At 38.1% G+C, this 26,437-nt stretch overlaps 1 protein-coding gene and 1 long non-coding RNA gene across 17 annotated transcripts in view; both read left to right on the forward strand.

Moving 5' to 3' along the window:
* The window catches only part of PDLIM5 (PDZ and LIM domain 5), a 114,480-nt gene extending 109,896 nt beyond the window's left edge, over positions 1-4,584 (forward strand). For all 16 annotated transcript variants that reach the window (XM_090139272.1, XM_090139279.1, XM_090139286.1 and 13 more), the window contains 2 exons: positions 680-795; positions 1,438-4,584. In XM_090139272.1, the coding sequence (XP_089995398.1) occupies positions 680-795; positions 1,438-1,527 (206 nt within the window). In that variant the 3' untranslated portion in view covers positions 1,528-4,584. The remainder of the gene's footprint in view (positions 1-679; positions 796-1,437) is intronic.
* A 10,212-nt stretch (positions 4,585-14,796) lies between these two features.
* On the forward strand, positions 14,797-24,996 carry LOC149918203 (uncharacterized). Its single transcript, XR_016466443.1, has 3 exons — positions 14,797-14,888; positions 17,992-18,106; positions 24,946-24,996. It is a non-coding gene; the product is annotated as an uncharacterized LOC149918203 (long non-coding RNA).
* The last annotated feature ends 1,441 nt before the right edge of the window (positions 24,997-26,437 follow it).

Genomic DNA, 26,437 nt, shown 5'->3' on the forward strand with positions numbered 1-26,437 from the left:
TTAAAAATAACGGTATGAATACTTTCCAAACACTAGTTGCTAATAACCATCCAGATACCATAGTGGTACTTTTTGGTAAATGCAATAAGTATACTGGCTAAAGGCTCTGGATTTTGTTTGTTTGAGTTTTAAAGATCCATGAAATAAGCTCTAGTGACTAGAAGACTCCTCTGACTTGTTATACATTACTAGATTCTGTTTAGGATGGGAGGCTAAATATTGTATGATTTTGTGTAAAACAATCTCGGATAAATATTGTGCCAGATTGTGAGCAAAGAGGTTTGTCATGTAAGGAGGCAGCATGAAACCAGGGCATGCTTTCAAAGCAGAATCTGAGAGAACATAAGTAGCAGGCAGGGTCTGCACTGGTCCCCTGCAGGGAGTGCATTCCCCCTCCTGCTGAGCACTCTATTGTTCTCAAGGAAATGAAACACCAAGGAGATGGAAGCAGTGCTCATTTTGCTCAGTTGAAAGGATAAGAAGGGGAAGAGAACTGAATCGCCAATGAAAGGAGGATATCCCTTTCTTTCAGTCTAGGTCCTCTTTATACTGTGTACCTAATATTACAAAACTCAGTGAGTGCAGACCCACTGCCATTGAAAGAAAAGCACAAAGATTTCTAGGGGTCAGTCTTGCTTTTCTGTGTATACTTCATCTTAAAAATTTGTGTTTGATGCAGATTACTATGCCCTCTTCGGTACTATGTGCCACGGCTGTGAATTCCCCATTGAAGCTGGAGACAGGTTCCTTGAAGCCCTGGGCCACACTTGGCATGACACTTGCTTTGTATGTTCGGTAAGTAAAGCTATTCTACTTTTTAAACAAACCCATGGCGGCAGTACTTGTGCTAACCTGACTGATATGGGATTTACAGCTAAAATGCCTTTCAGTCTTCAGAACCCAAACAAAAAGCACTTTCACAGTTATTTGGAAGGTATGTTGCTATTGTGAGCCTTTGGCACCAGTCCAGATGCTTTGGCCTGAGTTGCAGCCCTGTGTCCTAGCATTTAACCCTTGGCATTTACTTCCCTAAAATGAACGTTGAAGGCCATAAAGGAGCAGGCTGCATTTCTTAGCTATCAAGAGTGCTTCTGACATAAAGACACTGTAGCCAACGTATGACCTTCTAATATTCTGTGGCATATACTCTCTCTCTTTCTCTCTCTCACACACACACACGTCAAAATCCAGTTGGTGGAATAAATTTTTGTAAATGCTGCTCCAAGTTAAGAACCTATTGACTTAAAGAAGAAGGCTATGCTTTCATTGACCATTAACTTTGCATCACAGAGAATACCCCTGAGAAATATGGTAATAATTGTTAGGTTTTGAATATACTTTTGCATACTACAGTGCCATGACTAGGCATTCTGAATAATATGTAGTGCAATTCATCCATCTGAATTGGGTGTTGTTTTCTTTCTGATCCCATTTCAGGTATGTAATGACAGTTTGGAGGGTCAGACTTTCTTCTCCAAGAAGGACAAGCCACTCTGCAAGAAACATGCTCACTCTATCAACATCTGATTCTTTGCAGCTCATCTTGTTTAGCGAATGTACTGAGCAGAAGGAAAGGTCAAAATGTCCATGTTCAATAATTGGTTAAAATTATTTATATATGCTATGTTAAAAATGGAAGAGAAATGTGGAAAGTTTAGGTGTTTGTATGCTATTTTTAAAGTCTTTATCAGTTAGGGATTTGCTTCATAAAAAGATGGGAACTGGGAATCAAACCCAAGCCAAACTATTAGAGTGCCTTTACATCTGCACTTGCATTTTACTGGGTTCATGACTTTATGACCACATTTATATATACTTACATACGAGAAGGGAAACTTCTCTAAAAATAAATACCTGATACTTATGTGTTGGTATTGCTGCTGTTCAACAAACAAAAGGCGATTAGCTTCAGTGATCCAGATCACTTTATTTTGCTGTTGTTTTTTAAAGTGTATCTAGAAGTACTGAAGCTAAACTCCATTAAAAAGGAACTCACAGCAAAAATAGGCTTACTTGGTATGTATGCAGTTCAACAACTGATAATTTCATCTGCGCCTTTAGCAGTGAAGTCTCTGATGGGCCTGCAGAGTACATATGTTTTTACAAAGCAAATAAGCGTAGGTGGCTACGCGAGCAAACAGGAGTGACTTAGAAGAGGCCACTTGAAAGAAAGCGTAGATGGCATGTACTACCAGAACACTAGCCAAAACAAAGTGCTAGTTGAGGTGCATTTGACAAGACAGAAATGTCAGATCAGATCTTCAGTATAAGGAAGTGGGAGTCTTCTGTTCACAGCTGAAGTTTTAAGAAGTTTTCAGTACGTCGGGAAGGAAATCACATTGAATCTATGCATAAAAGTGTTTATAACTTGAATGTGATGCTTTGGTGTTTAATGAGGGAAACTTCTGAAATGCCACTGAGGACATTGTTTTTCTCTTAGTACACTATTTATGACGTAGCTTATAAATACATATATAGGTGGTGTGCCAGGTAGTGTACTGAAAACTTATTTTCTTGCTCTACTGTTATGATTTTTATTAGTTTTGCTTTTTTTCTCTCCTTTCCAGCAGATGCAAGGAATATATTGTTAAATAATGTAACATTGAGTCAGGCAGTCCAGTATTTCTTAGTTCTTGCAGGGGAAAGGAGACAATACTGCCATTATGCATTTATTGCAAGCCAGGAGATTTTGCCAATCCTGTATGAATTTCACTTCCACAAAGAGAGTCAGCACGAAACCTGTGCACCAGCTAATTTGCACTTGTCTTCAAATTAGGGCTCAAGTGGTATGGAGTAATAGTAAGTATATAGGGGAGGGGTGATGACCCTCTGCACGGGGTGAATTTACTCCAGCAGAGTTGCACAGCAGAGGATGCCCTCCTGGGGCAATATTAGATTTCTGATGCAAAACATTTATGTGCTATTAAATTCAACTGGGATTTTAGAGCTGAATTTTGTTAGGCTTTAGTGCCCTTTCGAATACACATTCAAAATGACCATTTGACCATTTACTAGGCAGGTTTTTTGTTTGATTTCTTTTTTTTTGTTTGGATTTTTGTTGTTGCTGTTTGTTTTTTTAAATGATTAAAAAAAAAAGTTTAGACATAAAGTCATGGGAAAAAATACAAAAAATTACTATGGTTGAGTAAGAGGGAAAGTCAACAAAAGAGGGGGGGAAAATGCACCAAAATTGCTGTACTGAAAGATGGGAAGGTATTTCTTTATAATTCAGTTAAACGGATTCACACGATGGGCTGTTTCACTTTATTTCCTGAGGATATTTTTCTTTAATACTGCTGTTTCATTTTTAACTTCTGGTGGTATGGAAGAAATGTCACAAAGCTGTTTAAGGTGTTTATACTATTATAGATGTACCCTTCTGTGAGTCTGGCTGAAAATCAAAAGGGTGGAAGCTGAATGGATGAGATAAGAGCAATGTGAGCCAGCTTACTTTTGAAAAAAGTGGAATGTGGGAAAACAAGACCTAAGAGCTAGGTGTCCATACAGCTATATTGCACATGTTTGAGGGGAGAGGATAGGAATGCACAGGGTAAGGTGGTATTTTCTGCAGTTCAAACTTGGCTATTTCGAAGTAGGATAGAAGCTCGTCAATGGGCACAAAGTTTGTCAATATTCTTAAGTCAATTTGATTTTTTTTCCTTTTTTCTTCTTCTTTTTTTTTTTTTAATTTTAGGTTCATAATTTTTATTGGATTTATATTTCTTAATTCATATGCTCTAGCATTTGAACTTTCACAGTTGTTAGTGAATTTGAGGACAAGTGCCTGAAAGGCTCCAGTAGGACTGCTTCATTTAGCTGCTTTGTGTTTTAGCTTTTGCTATGTTTATTTGTTTAAAATTTAAAAAGGAAGCATAGAATCACTGATATATAATGAATATTTAATGGCTCTCTCAAATTATCTAAATCAACTAAGACAAAAAGGAACATATTGTTTATTGTTATTTTAATAAGTGAGATTTTAGTAGAGCACTTTATAATAATGCCATATATCTCACTGAATATTTATTACTTTTTTGTTGTTTAGGACTATTTCATACTGATTGTTTTATTTGTCAGCCTGCATACTTATCTCTGGAATCTTTTTGCGTGTCAATTTGTGTGTATTTATGTATACTTACCTAGGTATGCACATGTGTGTACATTGAGACATACATATTTGTGCGCATAAGCATACATATATTTGATCAAAGACTTGACATAGCAAAAATCAGAGCAGTTTCATTATCATTTGATTTTGCTTGTTTGTTTTTAAAATTCCCAGCTTCATAAAATAGATCTATAGCATTCATGTTTTGAGGGATAGTTAGAAAGTCAGGAACCTCTTGTTAGTAACCTAACTACTGTAGGCTTTTGCATGCATTTTCAGCCAGTAATTCCTTTTTTCTTCCAAAACTGTGTCAAGAGAATTGGATTTAACTCTGTTTGAAGTTAGAAGATCTTTATAACAAAATAATTGGATCATGATGAGTGTTTCAGTAAATTGTGACTAAATGATTCAGAGTTATGTGTAAATATAATAAATGCTTAATATAACAATGCAATAAACTTATAAACAAAAGTTAAGTAATGGTTCATTATGTGTCTGTCTGTTCAGCTGCACACCTGTCTCCTTATGGAGCTACTCGCAAGTGAGTAAGAAGGGGAAATACATCCATTCACAGATTAATTTCTTGCATTTCTTTTTTTTTATTATTATTTTTTATTGTTTTACTCTGAACAGTCTGCTGTTTTTTCCTGCCGATTTGCTTGTTTGTCTTTAAAAGGTTTGAGCATTGCATTTTTGGCTGTTCATATTTGGAAATTTAATAATATATTTTTTAAAAGCCACAAACAAAAAGCATAAAAAACAGAACTTGCTATCTGTCTGTGGTTGTTTTGCAGTTGCTGGACTTTTGTTTTGATTCAGTCAGTAAAAGAAAGTCATGACTATACACACGAATAAATATCATTTGAGCTGCTTATTCTTCAAGTAAGATTGAAGGTTTTTTTGCACAAAAAAGAACCTGGGGTTTCTGGTGGACAGCAAGTTGACCATGAAGCCAGTGCAATGTCCTTGTGAAAAGACCACTGCCTTTCTGGGACACACTAGGCAGAGCCTTGCCAACAGGTCAAGGAAGGTGAGCTGCCTTCTCTGTTCAGCCTTGGTGACACACTAGGGGTACTGGGCTCACCAGTACAAAGGAGATATATACACACACTGGAGCAAGTCCAGTGAGAAGCTACAAAAATGATGAAAGATTTAGAGCATGGTTGAGTGATGAAACTAGGTAGGTCAGGTTGGTGATTGAGCTTGATGATCTTGAAGGTCTTTTCCAACTCAAATGATTCTACAGTTCTGTCTCTCCTCTGGGGAGGGGCTGAGATAGATGGGATAGTTCCTCCTGGAGAGGAGAAGGCTCAGGGATCTTACCAACATGGATAAATACCTGATGGGGGGAGTAAAGATGATGGAGCCAGGTCCTGCTCCCTGGTATCTTGTGACAAGGAACTGTGGCTGGTCAGGCACAGTCACAGGTTGTGCAAGGAGGTTGTGGAGTTATCTGTCCTTGAACATTTGCAAAACATGACTGATCATGGTTGCCTGCTCTGAACAGGGGATTAGACAAGGTCCCTTCATTTCGAAAGGTAGACGGACAAAGACACACCCTTCCAAGCCTTGGAGTGATTGATTCTCCATCTTCAAAAGTTGGAAGTAAGTACTGAACACTGTGAAATATGTAACAATGTAAAACTCAGATTTGGCCGATTGCTATTTATTTGCACTGTTTACTTTTATTCCACCACCCAGATAGAATACTTTACAACGTTTGTTTAAAAGTGTTTTATATTTTTATATGTTAAGACTGTTCAAGGCAATACTATCTGCTCTGACAAGTGCTATCTGATGCTGTACTTAGCCTTGGCACAAAGCTTTCTCTGCTTTCACTGCAGGATTCTTAGCCATCAAGTATAACATGGCCAATTACTTCATGATAACACTGGTCTCATAAGACTTTCCCTAGCCGAATCTCTCTTAACTAGGCAAAAGTGCTGTTATTTTCTACCTTTGTTTACACAAGCAAAGGAAAACACTGCACGTAGCTCTATAAAATTTAGAGGCAACTTTACAGAAAACTTGCCTCCCCTTCAGCGTTTAGGCTATGAATGAGACAAATGCAAGTCTATTTGCAAACAGTATATTAAACTCCAGAAGCCAAACTTTTAAAGGCATCAGGTCTGCATTTGACGTTTTAATAGCAAAGGTTTGGTTTCTATCAATCACAACGTCATGTAACATTTAAATGCACCGACAAAAATAAGAAATCTGTCATTCATTCATTAAAACACTGTAATCCTGTGTAAGATTTATAGGCTTAAAACTCAACAGTGTGTTTTCACAGTAAATCCACTTTCACTGCTCAGCACAGAACAAATCTCTCTGTCACTCAAAATGTTTGCTGGTCAAAATGCACTGTATGAGATCTTCAAAGGGTTTCTCACAAAATTGCATATAAATCCTTTTACCAGCAAAGGCTCAATTTAGGTTTGAGTTTTACTTTCTCAGGACATTGGCTAATATCTTGTTCTCAGACAAGATCTTGGTTATATCAAAAACACGTAGGGCCTAATTTATTATTAGTGGTCTGGTGTTAATTAGGGGGAATTACCAGAAATAGTTTGCTTGATGGAAATTTATTATGGGATCACACTTTACTGATGGCAAAATAGGAGTCACTGAAAGAGTGCAGCTCCTTCTCATAACCAACTAATTAATAAGGTGCCAAAATTCCTCTGAGAAAGGGTTTGGTCCTAACTATGGGAACCTCACAGAGCAAATGGTTCCTATGCAGTATTTAAAATTTAAAAGAGGAAAAGAAAGGAGAAAGAGCTGCCCAGCAGAACTCTCAAAGTGGTATGGCTTTTTCTTGAATTTATGAGAGAAAATATTTAGCTGTGCTTCTAACTTCTCATTAAAGAATTGCTTTTCCCAGACAAAAAACAAAACAAAAAACAAAACAAAAAACAGCAGCAAGTTTATCATCTCATTTGGAATTCCTGAACTTGGTTTGCAGTTTCCCTTGTACATACTGCACACTACAGGTCATGATTTCATGAACTAGTTTATAACAAGCTTTTGTATTGCTCTTTATTACTGCTTCTACTGTTCATCCTTTGCCAAGAAAGTTGACATAGATAGGAAATTTGTGCTTATGACTGAAAAAAATAGGGCAAAGTACTCAGCTCTGTGATAAGGCCAAATATAGCATGTCTATGGCAGTTTGGGGATAGAAAACCACTGTCTGTTGTTAATGGTTACAGGAAAGTCTTGTACCAGAATGGCAAATTATAATAGTATGGAGCACAAGCAAAATATCTCTAAAGAAATTTAAAATCACTGTACTAAAACTTATATGTGGCTCTCTTGGAAAAAATATCTTCCACAAGATTTTTTCCAAAATATGTAAGATAGCAAGGTGTGCAAGTTGTAATAAAACACTTCTGTATTTGCACTGAAAAAATCTTCAGCTCTTCAAAAAATCTTCTTCTTCTTCTTTTTTTTTTTTTTTTCTGGATTCCTACTATACTCTGAAAATATGTATTGTCACATTGTATTCTGAGTAGGGCTCATATTTTCCACAGTATCACAGTTAACTCCTGTTCAGTATTCAAGCCTTTGCCTCACTTTTTCTTACTACTGGGCAGTGCTATTGTTTGTTTTAAAATATTTCAGCACAAGATAATCCTGTCAAGGTGTGTCCTTTGTTTGTCTTCGTGATGCATCAACGAAATGTCAAATGTTCCTTTAGCAAATATAAACTTCCACTAAATGTTGGCACACTTTCCAAAGCATCAAGTTTTCCCACCCAGAAGTTTCCACTGGAAAAGTAACTTAATATACCAGATCAAAGTAGTAATTACATCCCACATAAACTCTTTCCCTTGAAACCTATCAGGTAAAAGAAAAGCATTTAAGTGCAAATGTAGCATTACATTCATTGATAACCTAGGTGAATACAGCCTCACTTATTTCAACTTAACCCCCTTCCAAATAAAATAGAACTAGTATCAAAGCTATATTAACTTTATCATTTTCTTTCCCCAGTTAGTGAGATCAAAATTAAATGGGATGTGGGCCCTTGGTTTTAATGAGGTTTCTATTAATGTCACAAAAGCTATTCAAAGGAAAGCTGACAAAGAGTTGAGTACCACAGCATCCAAAAGTAAGTCATTCTAACATCATTACCATAAGTAATGCTGCTTAAAACAGTGTTATTCATTTGTCAAATCTCAAATTTACAGTTAAGGTGAAAATAAGATCCTACTCAGCCTACTCTAGCTACTTGCTGATTCAGTGAAATGTTGAATTCTTACACACTTCCCCACAAATACAACATTTCTTAGTTCTTACCCAGTAAGAGATCATCATTATATTCCAAGAATAAATAAAAAGTAAAGATAAATTCTTAATTTGGCTCCATGAATAAACTAAATTGTTGGTGTTTGTACTGAACTGCAGTTCTCCTTAGATCTCTCATTCAGAGCTCTCAAAAATTACTTCAGCATTACTTTAAATTCACTTTCATTATTTAAAGAGTTTTTGTGACACATACTGCAGTAACTTACTTTGTAACTTTTGTGCGAAGAACAAATAATACTTTATAAAGCAAGACTTTTATTTTTATTTTTCACAGAGAAAACCTGCTTGTTTTTGTATATGCCTGTTTCTGGAGACAAACGAGGGTATAAAATAGAGTACATTAACATTCACAGCACCTATGGTCCAACCTATGATTTACCATGATTTTCTTTAAGTAAACCAAGTGCAGTCAATCTGTTGTATCACTTTTTTTCCCATATAGGAATGCTCTACTGACAATCAGTAAAGCATTACAGGGAATTTCTGATCAGTGATATATGGAGAAACAAATACGCTGAGCTTTCTCTGAAATACAGCAGTGTGTGTCAACATCAGTAAAATTACACTAAAACTACAACCTGTCATTAAGTCTCACATGTTCCTCCTTATATATATTTTCCCAAATCTGCAGCTAATCAACTGTTTGCTCCTGCCTTCACTGAAACGCCTCTTATAGTTGGCTAGAGGCTTCCTCTGCAACATTTGGAGGGAGATTATTTTTTTTAGTCTCTTCTTTCATTTTTTCCAAAAGGTTTTGTGCAGATTCTTGGCGGAGATCAGCCCTGATGAAGCCTGTGATGCTCTCCCAAAAAATCAGCAATATCACATTTTCTTTTTCAAAGCTTCTCCATTACAAAAGCTCTAAAGCTTTGGCAGAAGTTTCCTAATACCAAACAGATTCATCTTCTAGGCAGTTATGTGATCATAGTAGGAGAATGAGATATCATATATTTCTCTTCTCAATGAGAATTAGCATTTAGGATTGCAAAGTCTGGTGGGAGCGTTGGATGGCTCGTTAGACAGTGTTATGGTACTGCAGGGAAACAGTCAGAATTTGGAACATGACAGATGTTGTAACTGTAGCATTCCTTTACGAAAAGAGACAAGCGGGTAATATTGCTATTTACTTGAGATATCCCACAGATGGTGTTATATTGCCTATGTAGTTTACATTTGTAATATATATTATGTATGGGAATGTTATTTCATATTGAAGACTAAGTTATTGTCAGTTTCTGGTGCTCAGGAATTAAAAGCAGTGCTAGCTTGCGCTATGAGATCACAGCCACCACTACTTCAACCATCCAAACTATAAATGTGTTGTTGTTGGTTGTTTTTGTTTTTTAACAGATTTTTTTAAATATTATATATATCGACATATGCCTAATAAAGAGGTGGCTTTTATATTTTTATCATGTTGTGAATTGTAATGAGCTGATATACTGAGAAATGATGCATTCCTTTAAAAACATATAGTATTAAGTTATTTTTGTTTAAGAAAAAAACACTGAAATGTTTTTTGCATTGACTCAGACCTTAGTCATTTGGAATCTCTTACAGTCATGGGGAACATGTTTCTAAAATGTCATGAAGGGGATTTTCCTCTTTTTTCCCAGAAGAGTGATCAGTGGCTGCAGGCCAGTGCTGGCCAAGCTCTGTTTGTCACAAACCATCAATGATTTCTTCTTCAGAAAAGGCAAAGTTCCTCCAGAGCTTCAGTGCCTTTGGGCATGAGTGGGAGCTCACTGTTTGCTCCTTACAGGTTGGGCTATGGCTCTGTGCACACAAAGGATGCATAGAGGTGAAAATCATTGTATGGTGGATTACCACCTGCAACCAGGCTCCAGCCCCTTCCCTTGCATAGATGATAATTTTTTGTATACCCAGAACAAAAACAACCCAGTGGGATGGCTGTTCAAACTATTGCTTCTCCTCTCTTCTTGTTCTTTTGGGCTGCATCATGCCATCCTGTCACTGCAGAGGTCACTGTTGATTGCAATCTCAGGCCTTGTCATTGCTAAGTCAATGCAGTACATGATTTGATTCCCAGGAAGACGCTCTCTTCCTCACAGGTTTGCAAACTCAACCAGGAAGGCAAATGGTGCTCCAAAGTAGTTTCACTCAGTGCCCTTCACAGCATCAGAATTGGTGTAAAGCAGGTCTGCACAGTGATCCTGGGATATAAGTAGCATCAGAAATTCAGAGCAGCAGGAATCAAATGCAGAAGCAAATGAATTGGTTTATTTCTTCAATGTGTGCACAGATTACTACATGAGAGAATCTAAATGGGCAAACTGATTTTGGCACAGAACTTCTTTGTCAGCCTGGTCAGGCTGAATGTTGTGAGGGGACACGAAGTATGAATGAAGATTTAACTATTCTCAGAAGCAAGCAGACACAGATGTTAGAGATGTTCCTAATTGAGATGCAGATGTTGTAGCCTGGTGGGACAGAACTTTTCTTCGCTCTCTATCCTACATTTTTATTCATCATCAAATTTTTCTTCTGCCAGCTTTTTTCTTTTAGGTCAAATAGTTCTTTTGTCTTCATGATGTACCTGTGAGATCAAACAAATCTTTTTTTTCTTCTTATCATTGTTCCTGGGTTACCAAGAGGCTGAAGTGAGCTTTGTTTAACGTTATCAGTGCTGTCCACTGCATCAGATTACAGCGTTCCATCCTGTGCTGTCTGTAGGCAGCAGAACTATTTCTGTCTTCCTAATGGCTTTGCTTCTGTGAATTACTACCAGCTTCTGGCATGGCCACCTCTGCTAAAAGCCATGTGGAGTCTTCACAGAGCAAGCATGAAGTACTTCCTCTTGCAGTGCCCCAGTCTGCAGATTCCACATCCTCCTCTGTGTCAGCTGGGGGTGAATAACAGCACAAAGAATCCCAGAGCTAATCTGATAGTTGATCTCCCGCTTTGTCACTATGTCAGCACTGCTGAGTTTGGAGTTCCTATCCATCTGGAAGGGATCCTCATGCTTTCCCTCCCAGATACTGTTAGTGATGGTGGGAGCTGCAGCCTCATTTCCCTCTTTTAAATAGCTGTCCTTATTTTCCTAAAGCTAGGTTGAAGTTGGAAGGGACCTTTTCAAGTCAACTGGTAGAGCTGCTGCTCAGCCAAGTTCAGCTCTGGCTGGCTCATGGAGTAGGTAAGGATCAGTCCCCTGAAAGCACATGGGATGAGCCTGCAGCATGCTTTAACACATGGAGCATTTTCAGTGTATAGGATGAAAGTGATGGTTTAACCCAGAGATGTGTATGTGCTCACAGAGAGAAAGGGTAAAGGCAGTACTCAGCTGTCAGATTGTTCTCTGTTTTAGAGCCACCATGACATCACCTGTATATTCAGCTCCTTTTACTTCTACTAACGTGGCAGCTCAATAAAGAATATGTATTTTAATGATACGAGAAAGTGTTTCTCCACCCGCTGCCCCTCTTTCCTTTAGGAAGCAGTTTCTAAGATCCATGTGCTGTCACGAGGCTGTAAGACCTCTCAGGTACTCAGCAGATGATTTTTGGCTGCTGTACCCTCTGCTGTACTTTAGCCTGGTCTCAGTGACACATTTCAATTAATCCTATTTTAATTATTTGCCTACGATAAAATCTCCTAGAATGATAGCTGCCTGTGAAGAGAAAATGACTATTTACAGATGGACCTGGTGATATAATCATATTAAATGAGCCCAACAGTCCCCAAGGTAAGCTATTATTTTCATTTTGTTATTATACACGTGTTGGTGTTAGCAAATAGTAACTTCCAAAACAATTAATGGAAAGAAGTTTTGCTTGTAAATGATCAACCATCTTAGGGGATATCCATCCAAGTTTCCAGTGTATCACTGGAAATTTGGATCTATGTCTCACCCACAACAGGCCATGAGGAAGCAGCAGCACCTTCAGGCAGCACTCCCATTTCATCCTGTTGAGCTTCCCTGGATGAGGGTGGTTCCTTTGGACACCAGTGTGCACACAGGTGATCAAAGGCTGCGTGTGAGGAGGGATGAACAGGTGCTGTCTGTTCCCCAACTTCAGAGGCCGTGACTTCCCAACCTTCCCAGTGTTCTCTCAGTGTAATACAATCTGCACAGCAAAGACACATGCTGCTGTGGTGTTCATATGCACGATCTGCTCTGGTTCAAAGCTCAAACTGTTCAGACGTTTGGAGTGTAAAAATAAATCCAGGGGAAGATTTATTAGAAGGTAAAGGCCACACACAGCAGTCAATGGTATGCCCTGACTGGAGTGATGGCAGTATGGCTAGTATGAGTGCAATTACAGAAACAGAGTTCTCTATAGTTAAAGATACACCAAGCTTCCTCCTAAGTTTTTCCTCTGCAAGAATAGATCAAACTATACAGCTAACTACACACAAGAAAAAGCCTTTCTCTAAGGAGGGAGAGATAAATAATAGGCTTGTCAAGCTCCTCCAATAAGCAGAAATTAAGTAATTTTAAATTCTACCAGAAGTTTGAGGTGTTCACCTTTATGTTAAAGATTTTGTCTTGGACACAAAAAGCTGGAGCAAAACTAATATAGCTGAGAAAGGGGCTAATTATGAAGCCTTTTTCACATATGGAAATTCTATTTAATAAAAATAATTCTAAAACGTCACTAGGCTCTTAACAATTGGCCAGAAGGAGATGTGCATAGAGATGGAGAAAGAATTGTTGATCTTGGAGAAGAAGTGATTTTGGCATCTCAATCAAAACAGGATCAAAGAGAAAATTGCTTTCAGGTGATGTAAGCTAAATATTTTGCTTTTTCTTCTGTTCCACCCCCTGCATAGCTTGGATGGAAGCATTAGCTTCAATTTTCTCATAAGGGAAATTAGCTAGAGTTATTAAGCAAACTGTTTATTTTGTATCAGTTCCAACCACCCCGGTTTTAATTATCTTTCCTTTATTATGGTTGTCATATGGATAACATTATGCAGATGTATACAAAGAATAGAAAACTTCATGCTCTGAATTGTAAAGACAATGAGCATAAAATCCAACTAGCAGCCTTCCTCTTGCTCTTGTTCATTAACTCCAGATTTAGGCACTCCATTACAGTAAACTGCATGGCCTTTTGACTTGTGAACTGGATGCAAGACAACGTCCGTTGGACTAAGCCAGAGACTGCAGGCAGCACGACACTTGCTGGAAACACAACATTCGCTGCCTGGCAAGCCAGCAAAGCCCTTAAACATGGGCTTCTTAAACATGCAAGAAGTCTCCTTGAAGATAGGTGCTTTATTAGATTCTGGCTGCAAGCAGTGTGCCACAGACATCTTTAAATTAATATTTGTAAGCAATTATATTAATGTATAGCTCCTAGCTTTTTTATTATTGTTTTGAAATTCAGCAGACTACTTATCTTCCTTGCAGACCTCAACTATGCACACTTTCTAAGCTCTTTACATTTGTCAGCTTATGTGGAAGTTTTTTTTGTTAAAATGATTCACAGTGTTATTATTTTTCCATGTAGTCAGACTTGTGGAAGCTAGCAAGACTAAGTGATCTTGAATCAGTGCAATCACAGATGTGAATCTAGTTCCAGCACGAATCTTATAAGAGTTGCATCTACCTAAGTGCCAGGAGTGATAATTTTTAATTCTGGACCAGTGGCAGATTTAGCACTTGCCATTTTTAATCACTGTATGGCTAAAAGCATCTGCAGCCACTGAGGCTGTGCTATCTTGATGCTTCCCAGGCACAAACTTACATCCCAGATGTTTTGTGTGTAATGCAACTACCCTCAAGGCCAGAGAAGTAACCTCTCATAGCATGGAGGTATGAGATGGCAAATTTAATGTTACTGATCCAGAAATGAATAGGTACAAGCTGACAGGAAAGATGTATGCTGGAAGTAGAGGAGCGGTGGATACTTAGAGATGCTGTGAAGCAAAAACCAGCTGGTTGGGTCAGAGTCTGGTGCAGACCCAGCAGATGGAACCTGTGCATTTTTGGCTGCACCTCTGATACCTCTGTTTGGGCTGAGGTGAAAACTGTCTTAGGTGAGCCTCAGCCATGCTCTGAGGCTGCACCACAGCTGCATCTCCTGGATGGCATGATTATCTCCCAAATTGTTTGTGAGAAACCAAATGGAGATGAGTTAAATGGGAATATCTATTACTTGTCACTCATTATGTATGCAGATAATGGGTTAGGATATGGCTGTCTTCTTATGAGAAAATGTCTGCTTAAGAGAAACTGACTACTATTTTTCTAGGAGATATTTTAAAGTACAGTTGTATGGGAACTGCTGAGTCATGGCCTGAACCTCTGATTAATCACCTGAGGCGAGCAATGAGTGAGCCCTGGGAGCACAGGTGAAAGCAATTCACCTGTGCTGCAGGAAGTGGTGGAGCCTGGCTCCACCTCTCCTAGACCCATTTAAGAGCTGACTAGCAGTAGAGAAAGATCTCTCTCTCTTTGGAAGATCCACTCCACTGGGGTTTCCTGAGCGAGCCCACGACATAGGTAAGCATCCTCTTTATTCTCATTGTCTCGCTGTGCCTAACTCTCTTGCTTATTTCATTATTATAACATCTTAATATTATTTGATTATATAATATTCCTTTATATAATTTCCATTGATTATACAACAGTTAAACTCAAAAAGGAAGGGCAACACCTTCCATTTGGTCAGATATTTGTGCTCATATTTGAGAGAGACTCCTTGTATCATGTCCTTGGCTTTGTTCATTGCTGAGTCCATGGGAGGAGTGGTTTCCATTCCAAACTGCCGCAGAGAAGCCAAAAGAACTCACTTGGAACTGACTCCAACAAAATATCAGAGCAGGTTGTATCCAGGTAGTGACAAGCAGCCTTTGACCTGTTGGAGAATGCAGCAATTGGACCACCTTAACATTAGAGAATTCGTATCAACTTTTAAAACCTCTCATGAGAATTACGCTGTGTGCAAGAAACACATCTCCTGCAGTTTTATAAGTGAGTATTAGGTGCCCCCAATGCACCAGGGCACAATAAGAAATAAAAGGTTTACAGAGAAATTTAATTCAGTGGCAAATAATTCTAGCAAAAGCAATATCCCAGAGGTTGGTGGGACCCCTGGGCAACTTTAGAATAAGACCTATAACTAGGCAGAGAAGTGGATGGAACTTTACAAATAGACCATGCTCTGTAGCTGTAGTGCAGAGTGCAGAAAGTGCACTGGCAGAGCTACAGGTGCTGTCCGAGCCTCCCAGGTTCCTCGGCAGTAGGAAGGTAACATTTGTACAGGGATTACCTAGGAAGAACTGAAGTAAAATTATTTAATTCTAAATACTGGAGACTGTTTTTGTTTTTTTTTTTACTGTTGTTGCTGCTGTTCTTGCTTTCCAAAAAAATATGAGCCTCAGAGTGTGTAAAAGCATTGAATGATTCTTTGTTTTTTTTTTTTTGAAGAAACTGAAGATTAAATTGCTATATAAAATAATATTCTATTGCATTCTCTCAGAATTTGGAGTCTATGTATTATACGCTGCTGGTGTAACTTATAAATGTCAAAGCCCTTCTTAGCAGGTTTCACCTGTAATATATTTAACGTATGGCACTCACGCGTAGCCAAAATTACCCTTCCCAAATAAGTTTCAGCAGGGATTTACAGCCCTTGTTACAAGAATAGTTCATGCTGGCACGTGGTGTGAGTTTACCCAAGTGGACCGAGATGAAGGGAAGCGTTACCTCAGATCTTGATATGATTATTTGTCCATCTGTGTAGTCCTTCTTTGAATATTGCCAGGATAGGAAACATAAAATCGCTTCTAAATGCCAAAGTCTTTAAGTAAAAAATAAACAAAAGAGTGAAGTCTGAAGCTAATATTGCAGGGGAAATAAAAATTGGGATGAAAGTATAGCTAAGGACTTCGATACAATTAGTCAAAAATTAGTGAAGCCAAAATTCAGGTTCTGAGGGTTTATGATGGGAAGTGGTTAAAATGGTCTTCTGCTTACTGGCTACATGTTGCGATGGTTAACAGTGCTAGAATTGGTTGGATTTCTTTTTTTTGCAAAATGCTAAAATTGTCAAACTAGAATGAGAGAGGTGGCTGGGATGCATGTGGCAGCTCCCCATACTGCCTCCACTTGTCCATTCTGGGCAGGAAAGGAACCAAAGTGAAGTTCACTCCCTTAAATTTTGAGTGTAGATTACTACTTCTTGCCCACACGCTGGAGACTGTAGTCAAAATCTTGTGCCTTGTATTGCTGATGTGAGTTGCAAAGTGCTAGAGCAGGGCAGATGGGAGAGGCAGGACTGTGGTGGCAGTGCCACTTGTCAGCATTTCAGTCCCATCCTCTCAGCTGCATCACAGGCTCCTGTGACAGGGCAGCAGCCAGCCTGACTGTCCCCTGCACCTTGCACCAACTGTCTGCAGATCCGGCCAAAGAAAATATGCCCCAAAAGGCAGGAAGGTTAGATCATTTGTTGCTTATAGCCTGCGGTCTTTGTTCACGACAGCTACTATATTGGGAGTTTTCTTGGAAAACATAGTTATAAGTGGTAATTGGAGTTCTCAGAAATATCATTGTAACTCTCCGTAACAGATGTAAGCACACTCAGGCTCTGATCACCATTTCCAGCATTGCTCTCATCTTTAAGGCACTCTGCTTACTTCCTCCCCACAGACAATAGATGCAGGGCTACAAACACACAACTGAAGAACGGGATTTGTCCCACATGTTTCAACACTTGTCACATCTCCCCAGAGATGCTCATCAGCCAACATAAAGTGCCTGCATTTGCGTGCCATACCGAAGGCAAATGTACCCATGAAGACATCAGCCTGCAGATATCCAGTGCTGATCCCAAAAGAAGGGATAACTTTTGTTGTTGCCATTGTTTGCTACGGAAAATGGAAAGTAAAATGGATTTAATGGGAGATTTTTCTGAAACCAAACCTGTTAATGGAGAAAACTTCTTCATTTAGAATATGCCATTGGCTACTTATGGACAAAGAAATGGGAATTGAAAGGGATATCGCACTTTAGTTTTAACTAGTGGTCTGCAGTCACTTTCTTTGGATATCCTCTTTCCTTGCTGATATTTCCCCTGATTTATTTCATTGCTGAGTGGATCATTTCAGTGAGTTTTATATAAGTCCACTTGGCTGTTTTACAGTTCTCTGCATGTTTCAATATATTCCACTGTTAAAAAATTTTAAAAGTAGGTGGGGAAAGAGGAAATTTCTGGTTAATATATAACAATTTCTGAAGTCAATGTGCCTGGACTCAATTTTTCAGGGCATTTTTCCAGACACCTAATGATGCCAAAGAATAAAAATAGCCAACTAGCAGGACCTTAACTGCAAACTCCTCTGCAACCAAGCAGAAGTTTCACGACCCTTGTCAGGCCCTTTTCTACCATAATTGGGGGAAAAAAGTGACAAAAACTATCACAGACACACAGAAAAAAAGTGCTATATAAATCTGCTGTACATGACTATGTCTGCTACATCAGAAAGAGCTGAAATTAAAGCAAAAATTCTTAATGTTAGAACAGTCCTGGCTGACCAAAAATCTAGCTAAGTTTTGCCCATGAGAATACTGAAAACTTCAGCTGAGCATTTGTATTCATTTACAGTTGGCAACAGGAAGGTCAGCAATCTCCATTCAGACACCAGGTGGGACATAATTGCTACACATGCTGTGGAAAGAGATAAGTCTGGAGCCAGTATATGAAATCACAGGGGTTTCAGGTAAGTTCACATTCAACTGATGAGTGAAAAATCTTAGAATTGACAAAATACTCATGTCTAAACATGTATATTTTGGATTGTAAAGGCTTGTATTGATATTTTTTTTGTATAAAGAGCTCAACTAATGAAAAATTAAATGGGTAAAAATAGGAATGTGGGACTTGGGATGGGACTGTTCTTGTCACTCTCAAAGTGTTTTTTTATTCTCTATCTTTTGAGAAAATGTGGTGAGAGTTGTACATCTCTAAAAGAGTACATCTGTGGGTTTGAATACAAGATTTATTGCATTTTATTTAAAGAATATATATTTTGAGATATTGGTTTGCCCACGGAGGTTATTCAGCCTCCATTCTCGGAAGTTTTTGAGATCCAACTAAATAGCAGCTGAAGCAACCTGACCTGACTCAAAGCAAGTGTTTGGTCTGAGAATCTCCTGAGGTCCCTTTCACGGCAGATTATCCTGTGCTACTACCAAGAAGACAAAAAAGGATGACTTTGATATCGCGCTTTTAGTCGAAACTTTGTGTTTGTGTGCAAGAAATGGTTTTCTTTATGGAAAGCAAGGGCTTAACTTTCACACAATTTTATACACTTTTCAGGAAATGTTGCTGAAAATATCATATCAAACCACCTTCCATTTCATTAATAGTTTTCTATGATTTTAGGTGTGAATGAAAATATTACAAAATGTGAAAGTTAAATAAATGACGAAACACAAGAGCTGTTAATGACTGTCTAGCTTGGCAAATGAAGCAACATAATAGTGTGAACTATATTAGCTTAGTATGTTGAGCCATGCATATTGTTGATAATACTCTTGCAGAATAAACATTATGGACTGTGCAAAAGAAGTTGTAACAAAAGCAGAAAGCCTGATCCAGAACAATTGTGGGACTGCTTCATTCATCCCACCTATGAATTGTCCCAGATGCCAAATATTCTCTATGAAATTTTTATTGATATCTTTATTTTTATTCTTGGTTTGGCTGATAAGATGATATCTGTGCTGCTAGTTCTCATAGGATTTCTTCCTGTCAATTACTTTGTATTAATTATACATATTTCTGATCATGTATCTGAAGGATAATAGAGGTATAAGACACTGGATGTGAAATCTTATATTTTTGCCATTCATAATATTTCAGACTCTTCAGCAAAATATTATTTTGCTTGGCCAAAGCTATTAGAGTAAGCACATAGAGGCTCTATTCCTTGTTCTATGTGTGCACATAACTTCTTTTAGCCTGACTGCAGCCCATATACCCATAGAGGAAATATACCATATATTAGCTGAGCAGCTGAAAGGTAAGGAAATGCAACAGTAAGGAGAAAATACAATTTGGTAAAGAGGAAAATTCTGCAGAATATTTAGTGATTCAAAGTCACTTAGACCTCAGCTGTTTGGGGTTTGAATGTAAAAAAATGAAGCTACATGTGCTTTCTGTAAAATCTCTTCCATCTGGTCCAAATAGGAAGCCAAACTTTTTTGTGATCTGATTAGTTATGAATTTTTCAAACATGTTTTTTATAGATTCATTCAGAGTTTATTGTGATGTATTGCAGAGGTCATGGTAGAAGTCAGTGTAAATAGATTAAACTACAGTCAGTTCCTGCTCAAAGAGAGGCACGTATGCATTCACTGGAGTAATCCCAGTCTACTGACTTCCCAGCCTTTGGGGCTTTTCAAATTGCAAAGGGAAAAATCTTCATCTGCTTCTGCCTTTTGATTTCCCTATCAAGTTATCAATCCACACAGAGCTACCCAAACCCTCTTATTTCACAGGCTGAAAGTAAAAAGATACCAACTAAGAGAAGGTCAGAGCAGCATCTCCAGGAGATGCTTTGCATCTTTTGGATCCTGATTTCAGAATAATACCAAAGGAGAGACCCTTATTATTCTCGGAGAAGTTAAATCTAATGGATTGCAATTCCTGTGGGGGGGAGATGGTGGGTTGGTCAGGCAATTACTAGGGCAGCTGCAGTTTTGCTAAATGATCAACAATCTTTACAAGGAAGATGTAGAGCAAGAAGATGGATTGAGAAACTTGAAGGAAATAAGAACTTCTAATGATTTTCCTATATTTATTTGGCATTTGGTGTATGTTCTGTGTCTACTGGCCATATGAAAAAATAAGAGCAGGTGTATTCGAAAAGTTTGAGGCATGTTTTTTCCTGCCTGGTAGATTACTGAAAAGATGTCTCATTCTAAGGATGCTTTACCATAACTGTATTAGAAACATATTCATAGGCTTCATGCAGCTTGAGACTTCTTTTTGCAATGTACAGTATAGACATGTCACAAAGACTGGTTTAAGCCTCAAATTGTTCATAGTGCTTGAGGGAGAACAGTAAAAAAGCAGTAGGAAATCAATAGTATGGTGGTAATGGAAAATATTTCCTGCTCTTGGTATTCATGGGAAGCAGATAATCACCGTGACCCCCATGAAGTACATGAATATAGATTATTCCTGTTTACCTCAGTGATTTGTCTAGCAAACTAAAAAAGAAAGTTCTCTGTTTTGCAAGGAGGCATAGGCTTAGGTACAGAATTGCTCCTGCATTTGCTGGTAGGACCAGGTATAAAGTTACTTTTGAGAGAGAATTTGCAATAGGCATCGTCTGAAGAGTTGATTTTGAAACCAAGATTATGCCATAAGAATTCACTGCCCACAACACAAGTTGATAGATGGAGTAATTCAGGTCTTTTTTTTAATCTGAGATAAAATAAGAAATATTTATTTCTACATTTGATCTCCATTGTTTGTAGAACTAAACACAAAATCCAATATATCCCATGATTTTTCAGTGCTCAGTAGTTTTGGCGCTATGAGACTCTCCTTTGCATTTGCCCATGATGAATAAGTAGCTCAAGTGCTGGAGGTTAAAATAAGAGAGAAAATAAATATTCAAAGTACATTCTAAAGTTATGTTCAAAATTTAGAAAAATCAATAACAGTTGTTCAATAGACAAGGGCAGAATGCTAATTGGTTTCTTCATATCTGCCAAATTATCATACTTGTATTGTGTATTATATCCCATATATAGTGTGCTTGTGGGTATAACATACATAATACGTATGCGTGTATATATGTGTGCATGTGATTCTGTAAAATGAAACTACCTGTTTATTTTTTCCTGGGTTATGCCCAGCACATTCATTTAATTCAGCAAGGACACACATTACCAAGCTCCAGATCCATCATTTCTGAGACACTTACTTATCTCAGTTGTTATGGGAATTAGTCTGAGACATGACTGAAGGTTAAAGCTCCAGGAGTGGAATGTAGTTACAGAGCAGCTTGGCCTTAGCTTTACCAGCACATGAGAAAGGCAAGCGTGCTGCACAGAAAGAATAAAGAGATAGTTGTTTCTTATAGGCACAGGTGCAAACTGAAATGCACAGAACATGTGAATTTTTCTCATATGCTACAAACAGTTGAGCAAAGTATTACACATTGTGAGTTATCTCAAATCAAAGTAACATCTTTAGCCACAGAATCATATTTGTTATCTGTTTCCATTAACAGCACTGGTTTGCTTTTAGTTGCGGGTATCCTGCCAATTAAATATATTGAATTGTACTTCAACAAATTTTAGAAAAGTATCAGTCAGTTATTTGGACTTTTTTAAATAAAATCCAAGAGCACAAGGCTGCACTGAAGCATAAGTTACTTGTATTCAGAGTCAAATGTCAATATCCCTTTTGATAGGGAGAGATGTCTAATTCAGGGAGTTTCAGTGTATGTATTACGTATGTTACATATGTATTAACATACAAGCATAATAAACCAAAGGTACTAGGAATGTAAAGGAGAGTGCTCTATAGAGCATCTTAATCAGTTTGCACAACACATCATCTATTTTGCACTTCTGGTAGGACAAGTTACTGACAAGGAAGTAGGGCACAGTAAGATAGCTACTCATATTACATGATTAGCTTCAAGTGATGGAGGATGTCTAAGTGCAGCATCAACTAGTTTTTTCCTGCTAAAGATTAGTCCTTTGTATTTTTAGTAAAATATCATGCCCTCTGAGGTTGCATTGAGCCTTGTTTCACATAAAAATTACCCTCCCCAGAATGTTTCACATAAAAATTACCCTCCCCAGAAAGCTGTGGGACAGTGCACAGCTGTAAAGCAGGTCGGAAGCTCCTGTTTATCACTGATTTCCTTGTCTAGAGGACAGATACAATGCTTGCCTATCCTTGCATGATGGGGATCTGCAGTGTGGAATATAATGCTTCATAAATCACAGCATATAATCTTTTGCTGATTGTTTAAGCGCTGGTCCCAAATGATGTTGGTTGATGAAGAGCTAATCTGACTTGGGTAAGCAAAAGAAGCCATCAGATTCCTGCTGATATTTGGAATCTGCTGTCTCAGAAACCATCATTTTTAATGCATGACTGAAAGCTTTATTTCAATTAGGGTTTTGTGTTATTGGCTACTAGCTGTGATGCCATGGAGTTTGCTGTGACAGGGTACTCCCTTTTCTCAGACCAGAGTCTCCACTGAGTCTCTTGACAGTCTGCCAAGCTCTGCAACTGGAATGTGTGAAGTTCAGTTTCAAAACAGTTTCTTTTTCATGCTTGTTTTGATCTAGTACGTGAAACAGGTCTCTGCTTTTGTTACAGGACTCTTGCTCTTTCTTGGCAGGTTTAAATTCATTATACTATCTAGCAGCATCAGGTGATTGCCTAGGAATAAATTGCAGATGCACCTCTTGAGATATAAAATTCTTTGTTACAGCCATGTATATTTCTTGGTAAATTAACAGTCACTGCTATATTGTCAGAGTGGTGGTGACAACAGCATTTGATAACGCTAAAAGGAGACAATGCATTTGAAGGGGTGTGATTCAGGACTGTCCTGTATCTTAAGAATGATGGGAAAAGCATTTGCTCTGCCACAGTCACACTGGCATGGCCATTCTTCATTGCATAAGCACACCTCAGGATTACCCTCTCCTACACTGGTTGTAGCTGCTGCCAGTATTAGTCTGATGTCTTCATTTACATGCTGCTGTGCTGTGAACAGATGCTGTCTGGCTGACTTGCCCCTACAGCATGTTATGCAGCTTCTCTTGTGGCTAATCTACCAAAGATGACCACTGATCCAAGTGAATGGATGAAATCCTTCAGTTTGAAGAGCTTTGAGGCTGGAGTTTGGGCATTCATTCCTGCTGTTGACGTAGTGGAAAAGTCAAATGCTATGCACTTCAGAAACTTGGAAAGAACTATGAAAACTGGCATGACATTTTCGATTTTTTTTTTTTAAGAATAACTTACAAAGGACGGCTGTCTGCTACTGTTACTACTGAGCACTGTAGACACGAGCTATTAAAGGGTATAAGAACCTCAATTCAAAATTTCTCTGGAAAAGTTTACTAAGCTGATACTGGACTCCAGAGGCACCTGAACTCTCCAAGTACTCACCTGTTTGGTGTTCTTTTCTCCAGATTTGTGGGTATCTCTGAACATTTTACCATTTCTCTAATCTTCTCAAAACTAAGAATCTTGGCTGTTAGTATATAAGTGAAAAACATCAGGGTCCTCAAAAAGTGTATGTTTCCACTGATGCCCTCAGGGACAACTATACAGTAGCATTGGGATCCCCAAAATGCAGCATAACCATTAACTGTGCAAGCTGATTCAAAGTGGTATAGAAGTTGGAATGGAGCTGGGTGGTCGTTAGTGAAGGTACCTGCTCCCACAAATGATAATTCCCTCAAAAAAAAAAATCAGTTAAAAGTTCTGCTAGAGGTTTTACTTCATTGTGTCTTCCTCATAAAAATGTCTGATGTATGTACTGGAAGTGGTAGGTTCCTCAAAAATTGAACTCATGGCTGCTACTGCCTTCTAACTTGTAGCTGAAGGAAAAGACCTTCACTTATGTAATACCATTCTTGTCAGTTTATCCACCAAGTGAGAGGATGAATTTATTTCTTTCTGTATGTGAAAAGAATTTAAAGTCAGAATATTCCCCCTCTGAAAATCATCCTAGAGCCTGTGCTATAGGCTTCTAGGTTTTGTTTTTGTTTAATTTACCTGTAAGCAAAATAATAATAATTTCAGATTCACTGGCCCAGAGGAGATATGTGATTTTATAGCCTACAGAGTAGAGCTTCCACACGAGGAGTGTTTGGGGCTATCATTTATTTTTCCCACATCATTTGTGTATTTCACAGCAAGTAACCCTTGAACAACTTGACAGGCAAGTCTTTCAATATGTAGGTAGGCCTAGACCTTGTTTATTCCTTCCCAATCCATTGTAGTCATATTTCAGATGACTGTCTTTCAAGTAATGGATAGCAAGTGAGATGAGAACACTCTGACCTTCCTCCCCCTGTTGGTCCCCAGCTGTTCACACTTCTGAGGCCCCAGATTCTTCCACTCCATGGTGAGGTACTGGTGCCAAGGACAACACAAGGCTTTACAGCCCGAAGTCCTTCACTATGTCTGAACTCTAGTTTTCTTCGTCAAGCGGTAGGGGTCTGTCTTTGAATTACATTCTGGAGTAAAAGAGTCTTATGCCCTCTGCATGTAACGAAGGTGAGAAGAAAGGTCCTTTTTAGTCCGTCACCACATATTCCAGAGGCAGGCATAAATTAACTCTTAGCTTTGTCTACTGCTGCATAACAACTGTTCTTCAAGCAGATGTTAGTGTGTGACAGATCAACTACAGACAGTTCTATAATCAACCTTCACTAAATTATTTGCAGGTTCCTCCTGTAGACCAACATTTGGCAAGAAGGCTTCCAAACCTGGCTAATGTTTTATAGGCATTGTCTTGAGAATAATAAATGAAAGAACATCTGTGCTTAATACTTCTTCTTTCAGAAATTCTCTGCATTCCATGGATGTGAGATGAGATCCCTCATAAGAGAGCAGCACCTTTGAATTCCTCTAATATTTAAGGAGGTTAATAACTTGATGACCACAAGAAAACTACTTGGAAGATAAGGCTTCTTTGAATATTAAATTAAATAAACTTAGTAATAGTTGTTGCTTTATAAAAGTTCCTAATGTACTGTTCATAATTTTTCCTAGTAGCCTCATATTTTCCATTTAGCATACAAAGCTAATGTTTTTATCAAAAATCTGTTCTGGGTGTGTCAAAATTGTTTGGTCTATATTCAGAGGTTTCACTATTTTTAACATTGTTGAATTCCAAGGTTTTTCCAGACAGAATGAGGATCCACTCAGAAATAATGCATATTTCAGATCACTGCATATGAGATTGCTCTTTAGTAGTTCCTTGTAGTTCTTCTGGAGTGATTTTCCACTTTTCTTGGCTGAAAACTGCTCTTATCTGAGTGTATTGCTGCAGTAGGTAGGGTGTGCTCTTTCTACCAGGAATAAACAATCTCTGGGAATGGCTAAGCTGTCATAAGCAGATTTAGGAATAAAGGGCAAAGCTCAGAGGTTGTTCTTTTTTTCCAATATTTATATTCATCTCTTCATAAAAATCTGATTCAGAATGTTAATTTACTAAAAAAAAAAAATCAATTTAGACACTATACATTTGTCACTTGTGAGTCTGATGTTGCCAATACTGGCATTGTCCTGACTTGTACACCTAGATAAAACAGTACCTAAAATAATAGGTATTTATTTTTGAGGGAAAGCTGTGTTTGTAATGCCTAGCTGTATTCCACAGTTAGTACAGCAACACATCGCTTGATGGTTTTATGCTCATTTTTAACAGACACAAAGAAAAGAAGAGCAATATATCTGATGCTGAAATTAATGTAAGAGTAACTTCAAGCAGTACTGAATTCAAAGTAAGATTCATGCTATCTATTTCTTATTTGTTAGCATATTTCTCTGTGAAGGATCAGCACATCTTTTGCCTCAGTACTTTGCTAATGTATGAGGAGAGCTCTGGTCACTGCTAGAGCTGGCTAAGACATCTATTTTGCCTGATGAGGGAAGCAAAGTTGCTAACCGTCTCTGAAGATGACACCTTTAGCTGAAGCCAAATACTTGTGTGTGTTGATTTTCTTACCTGGAGATTTGTATATAGCCTGGAACTTTAGCTATCTGGCTGGAACGAAGAATCTGTAGGTCTTTCTGATGTTTTCTACTTTTGTGGACAGTTTTGGTAGCAAGTTCTTGGAACTGCAGTGACAGAATTCCAAAGGGCTCCAGTGAGACCAAGCACTAAAACAATACTTTTTTTCCAGAAAAAGGCAAAAGAAAATGCTGAGTGCTATCAATTGTAGATTATTAATTTTTTTAAGATATTTTACTAAATTTTAGGGCAAAATAGCAGCTGCATGGCCTGATCTTCTATATTTTATTGGTCAATATCTTCTTACCCATTACTCCC

The sequence above is a fragment of the Phasianus colchicus genome, chromosome 4, assembly GCF_987193195.1.
Source record: "Phasianus colchicus chromosome 4, bPhaCol1.hap1.1, whole genome shotgun sequence".
Lineage (NCBI taxonomy): Eukaryota > Metazoa > Chordata > Aves > Galliformes > Phasianidae > Phasianus > Phasianus colchicus.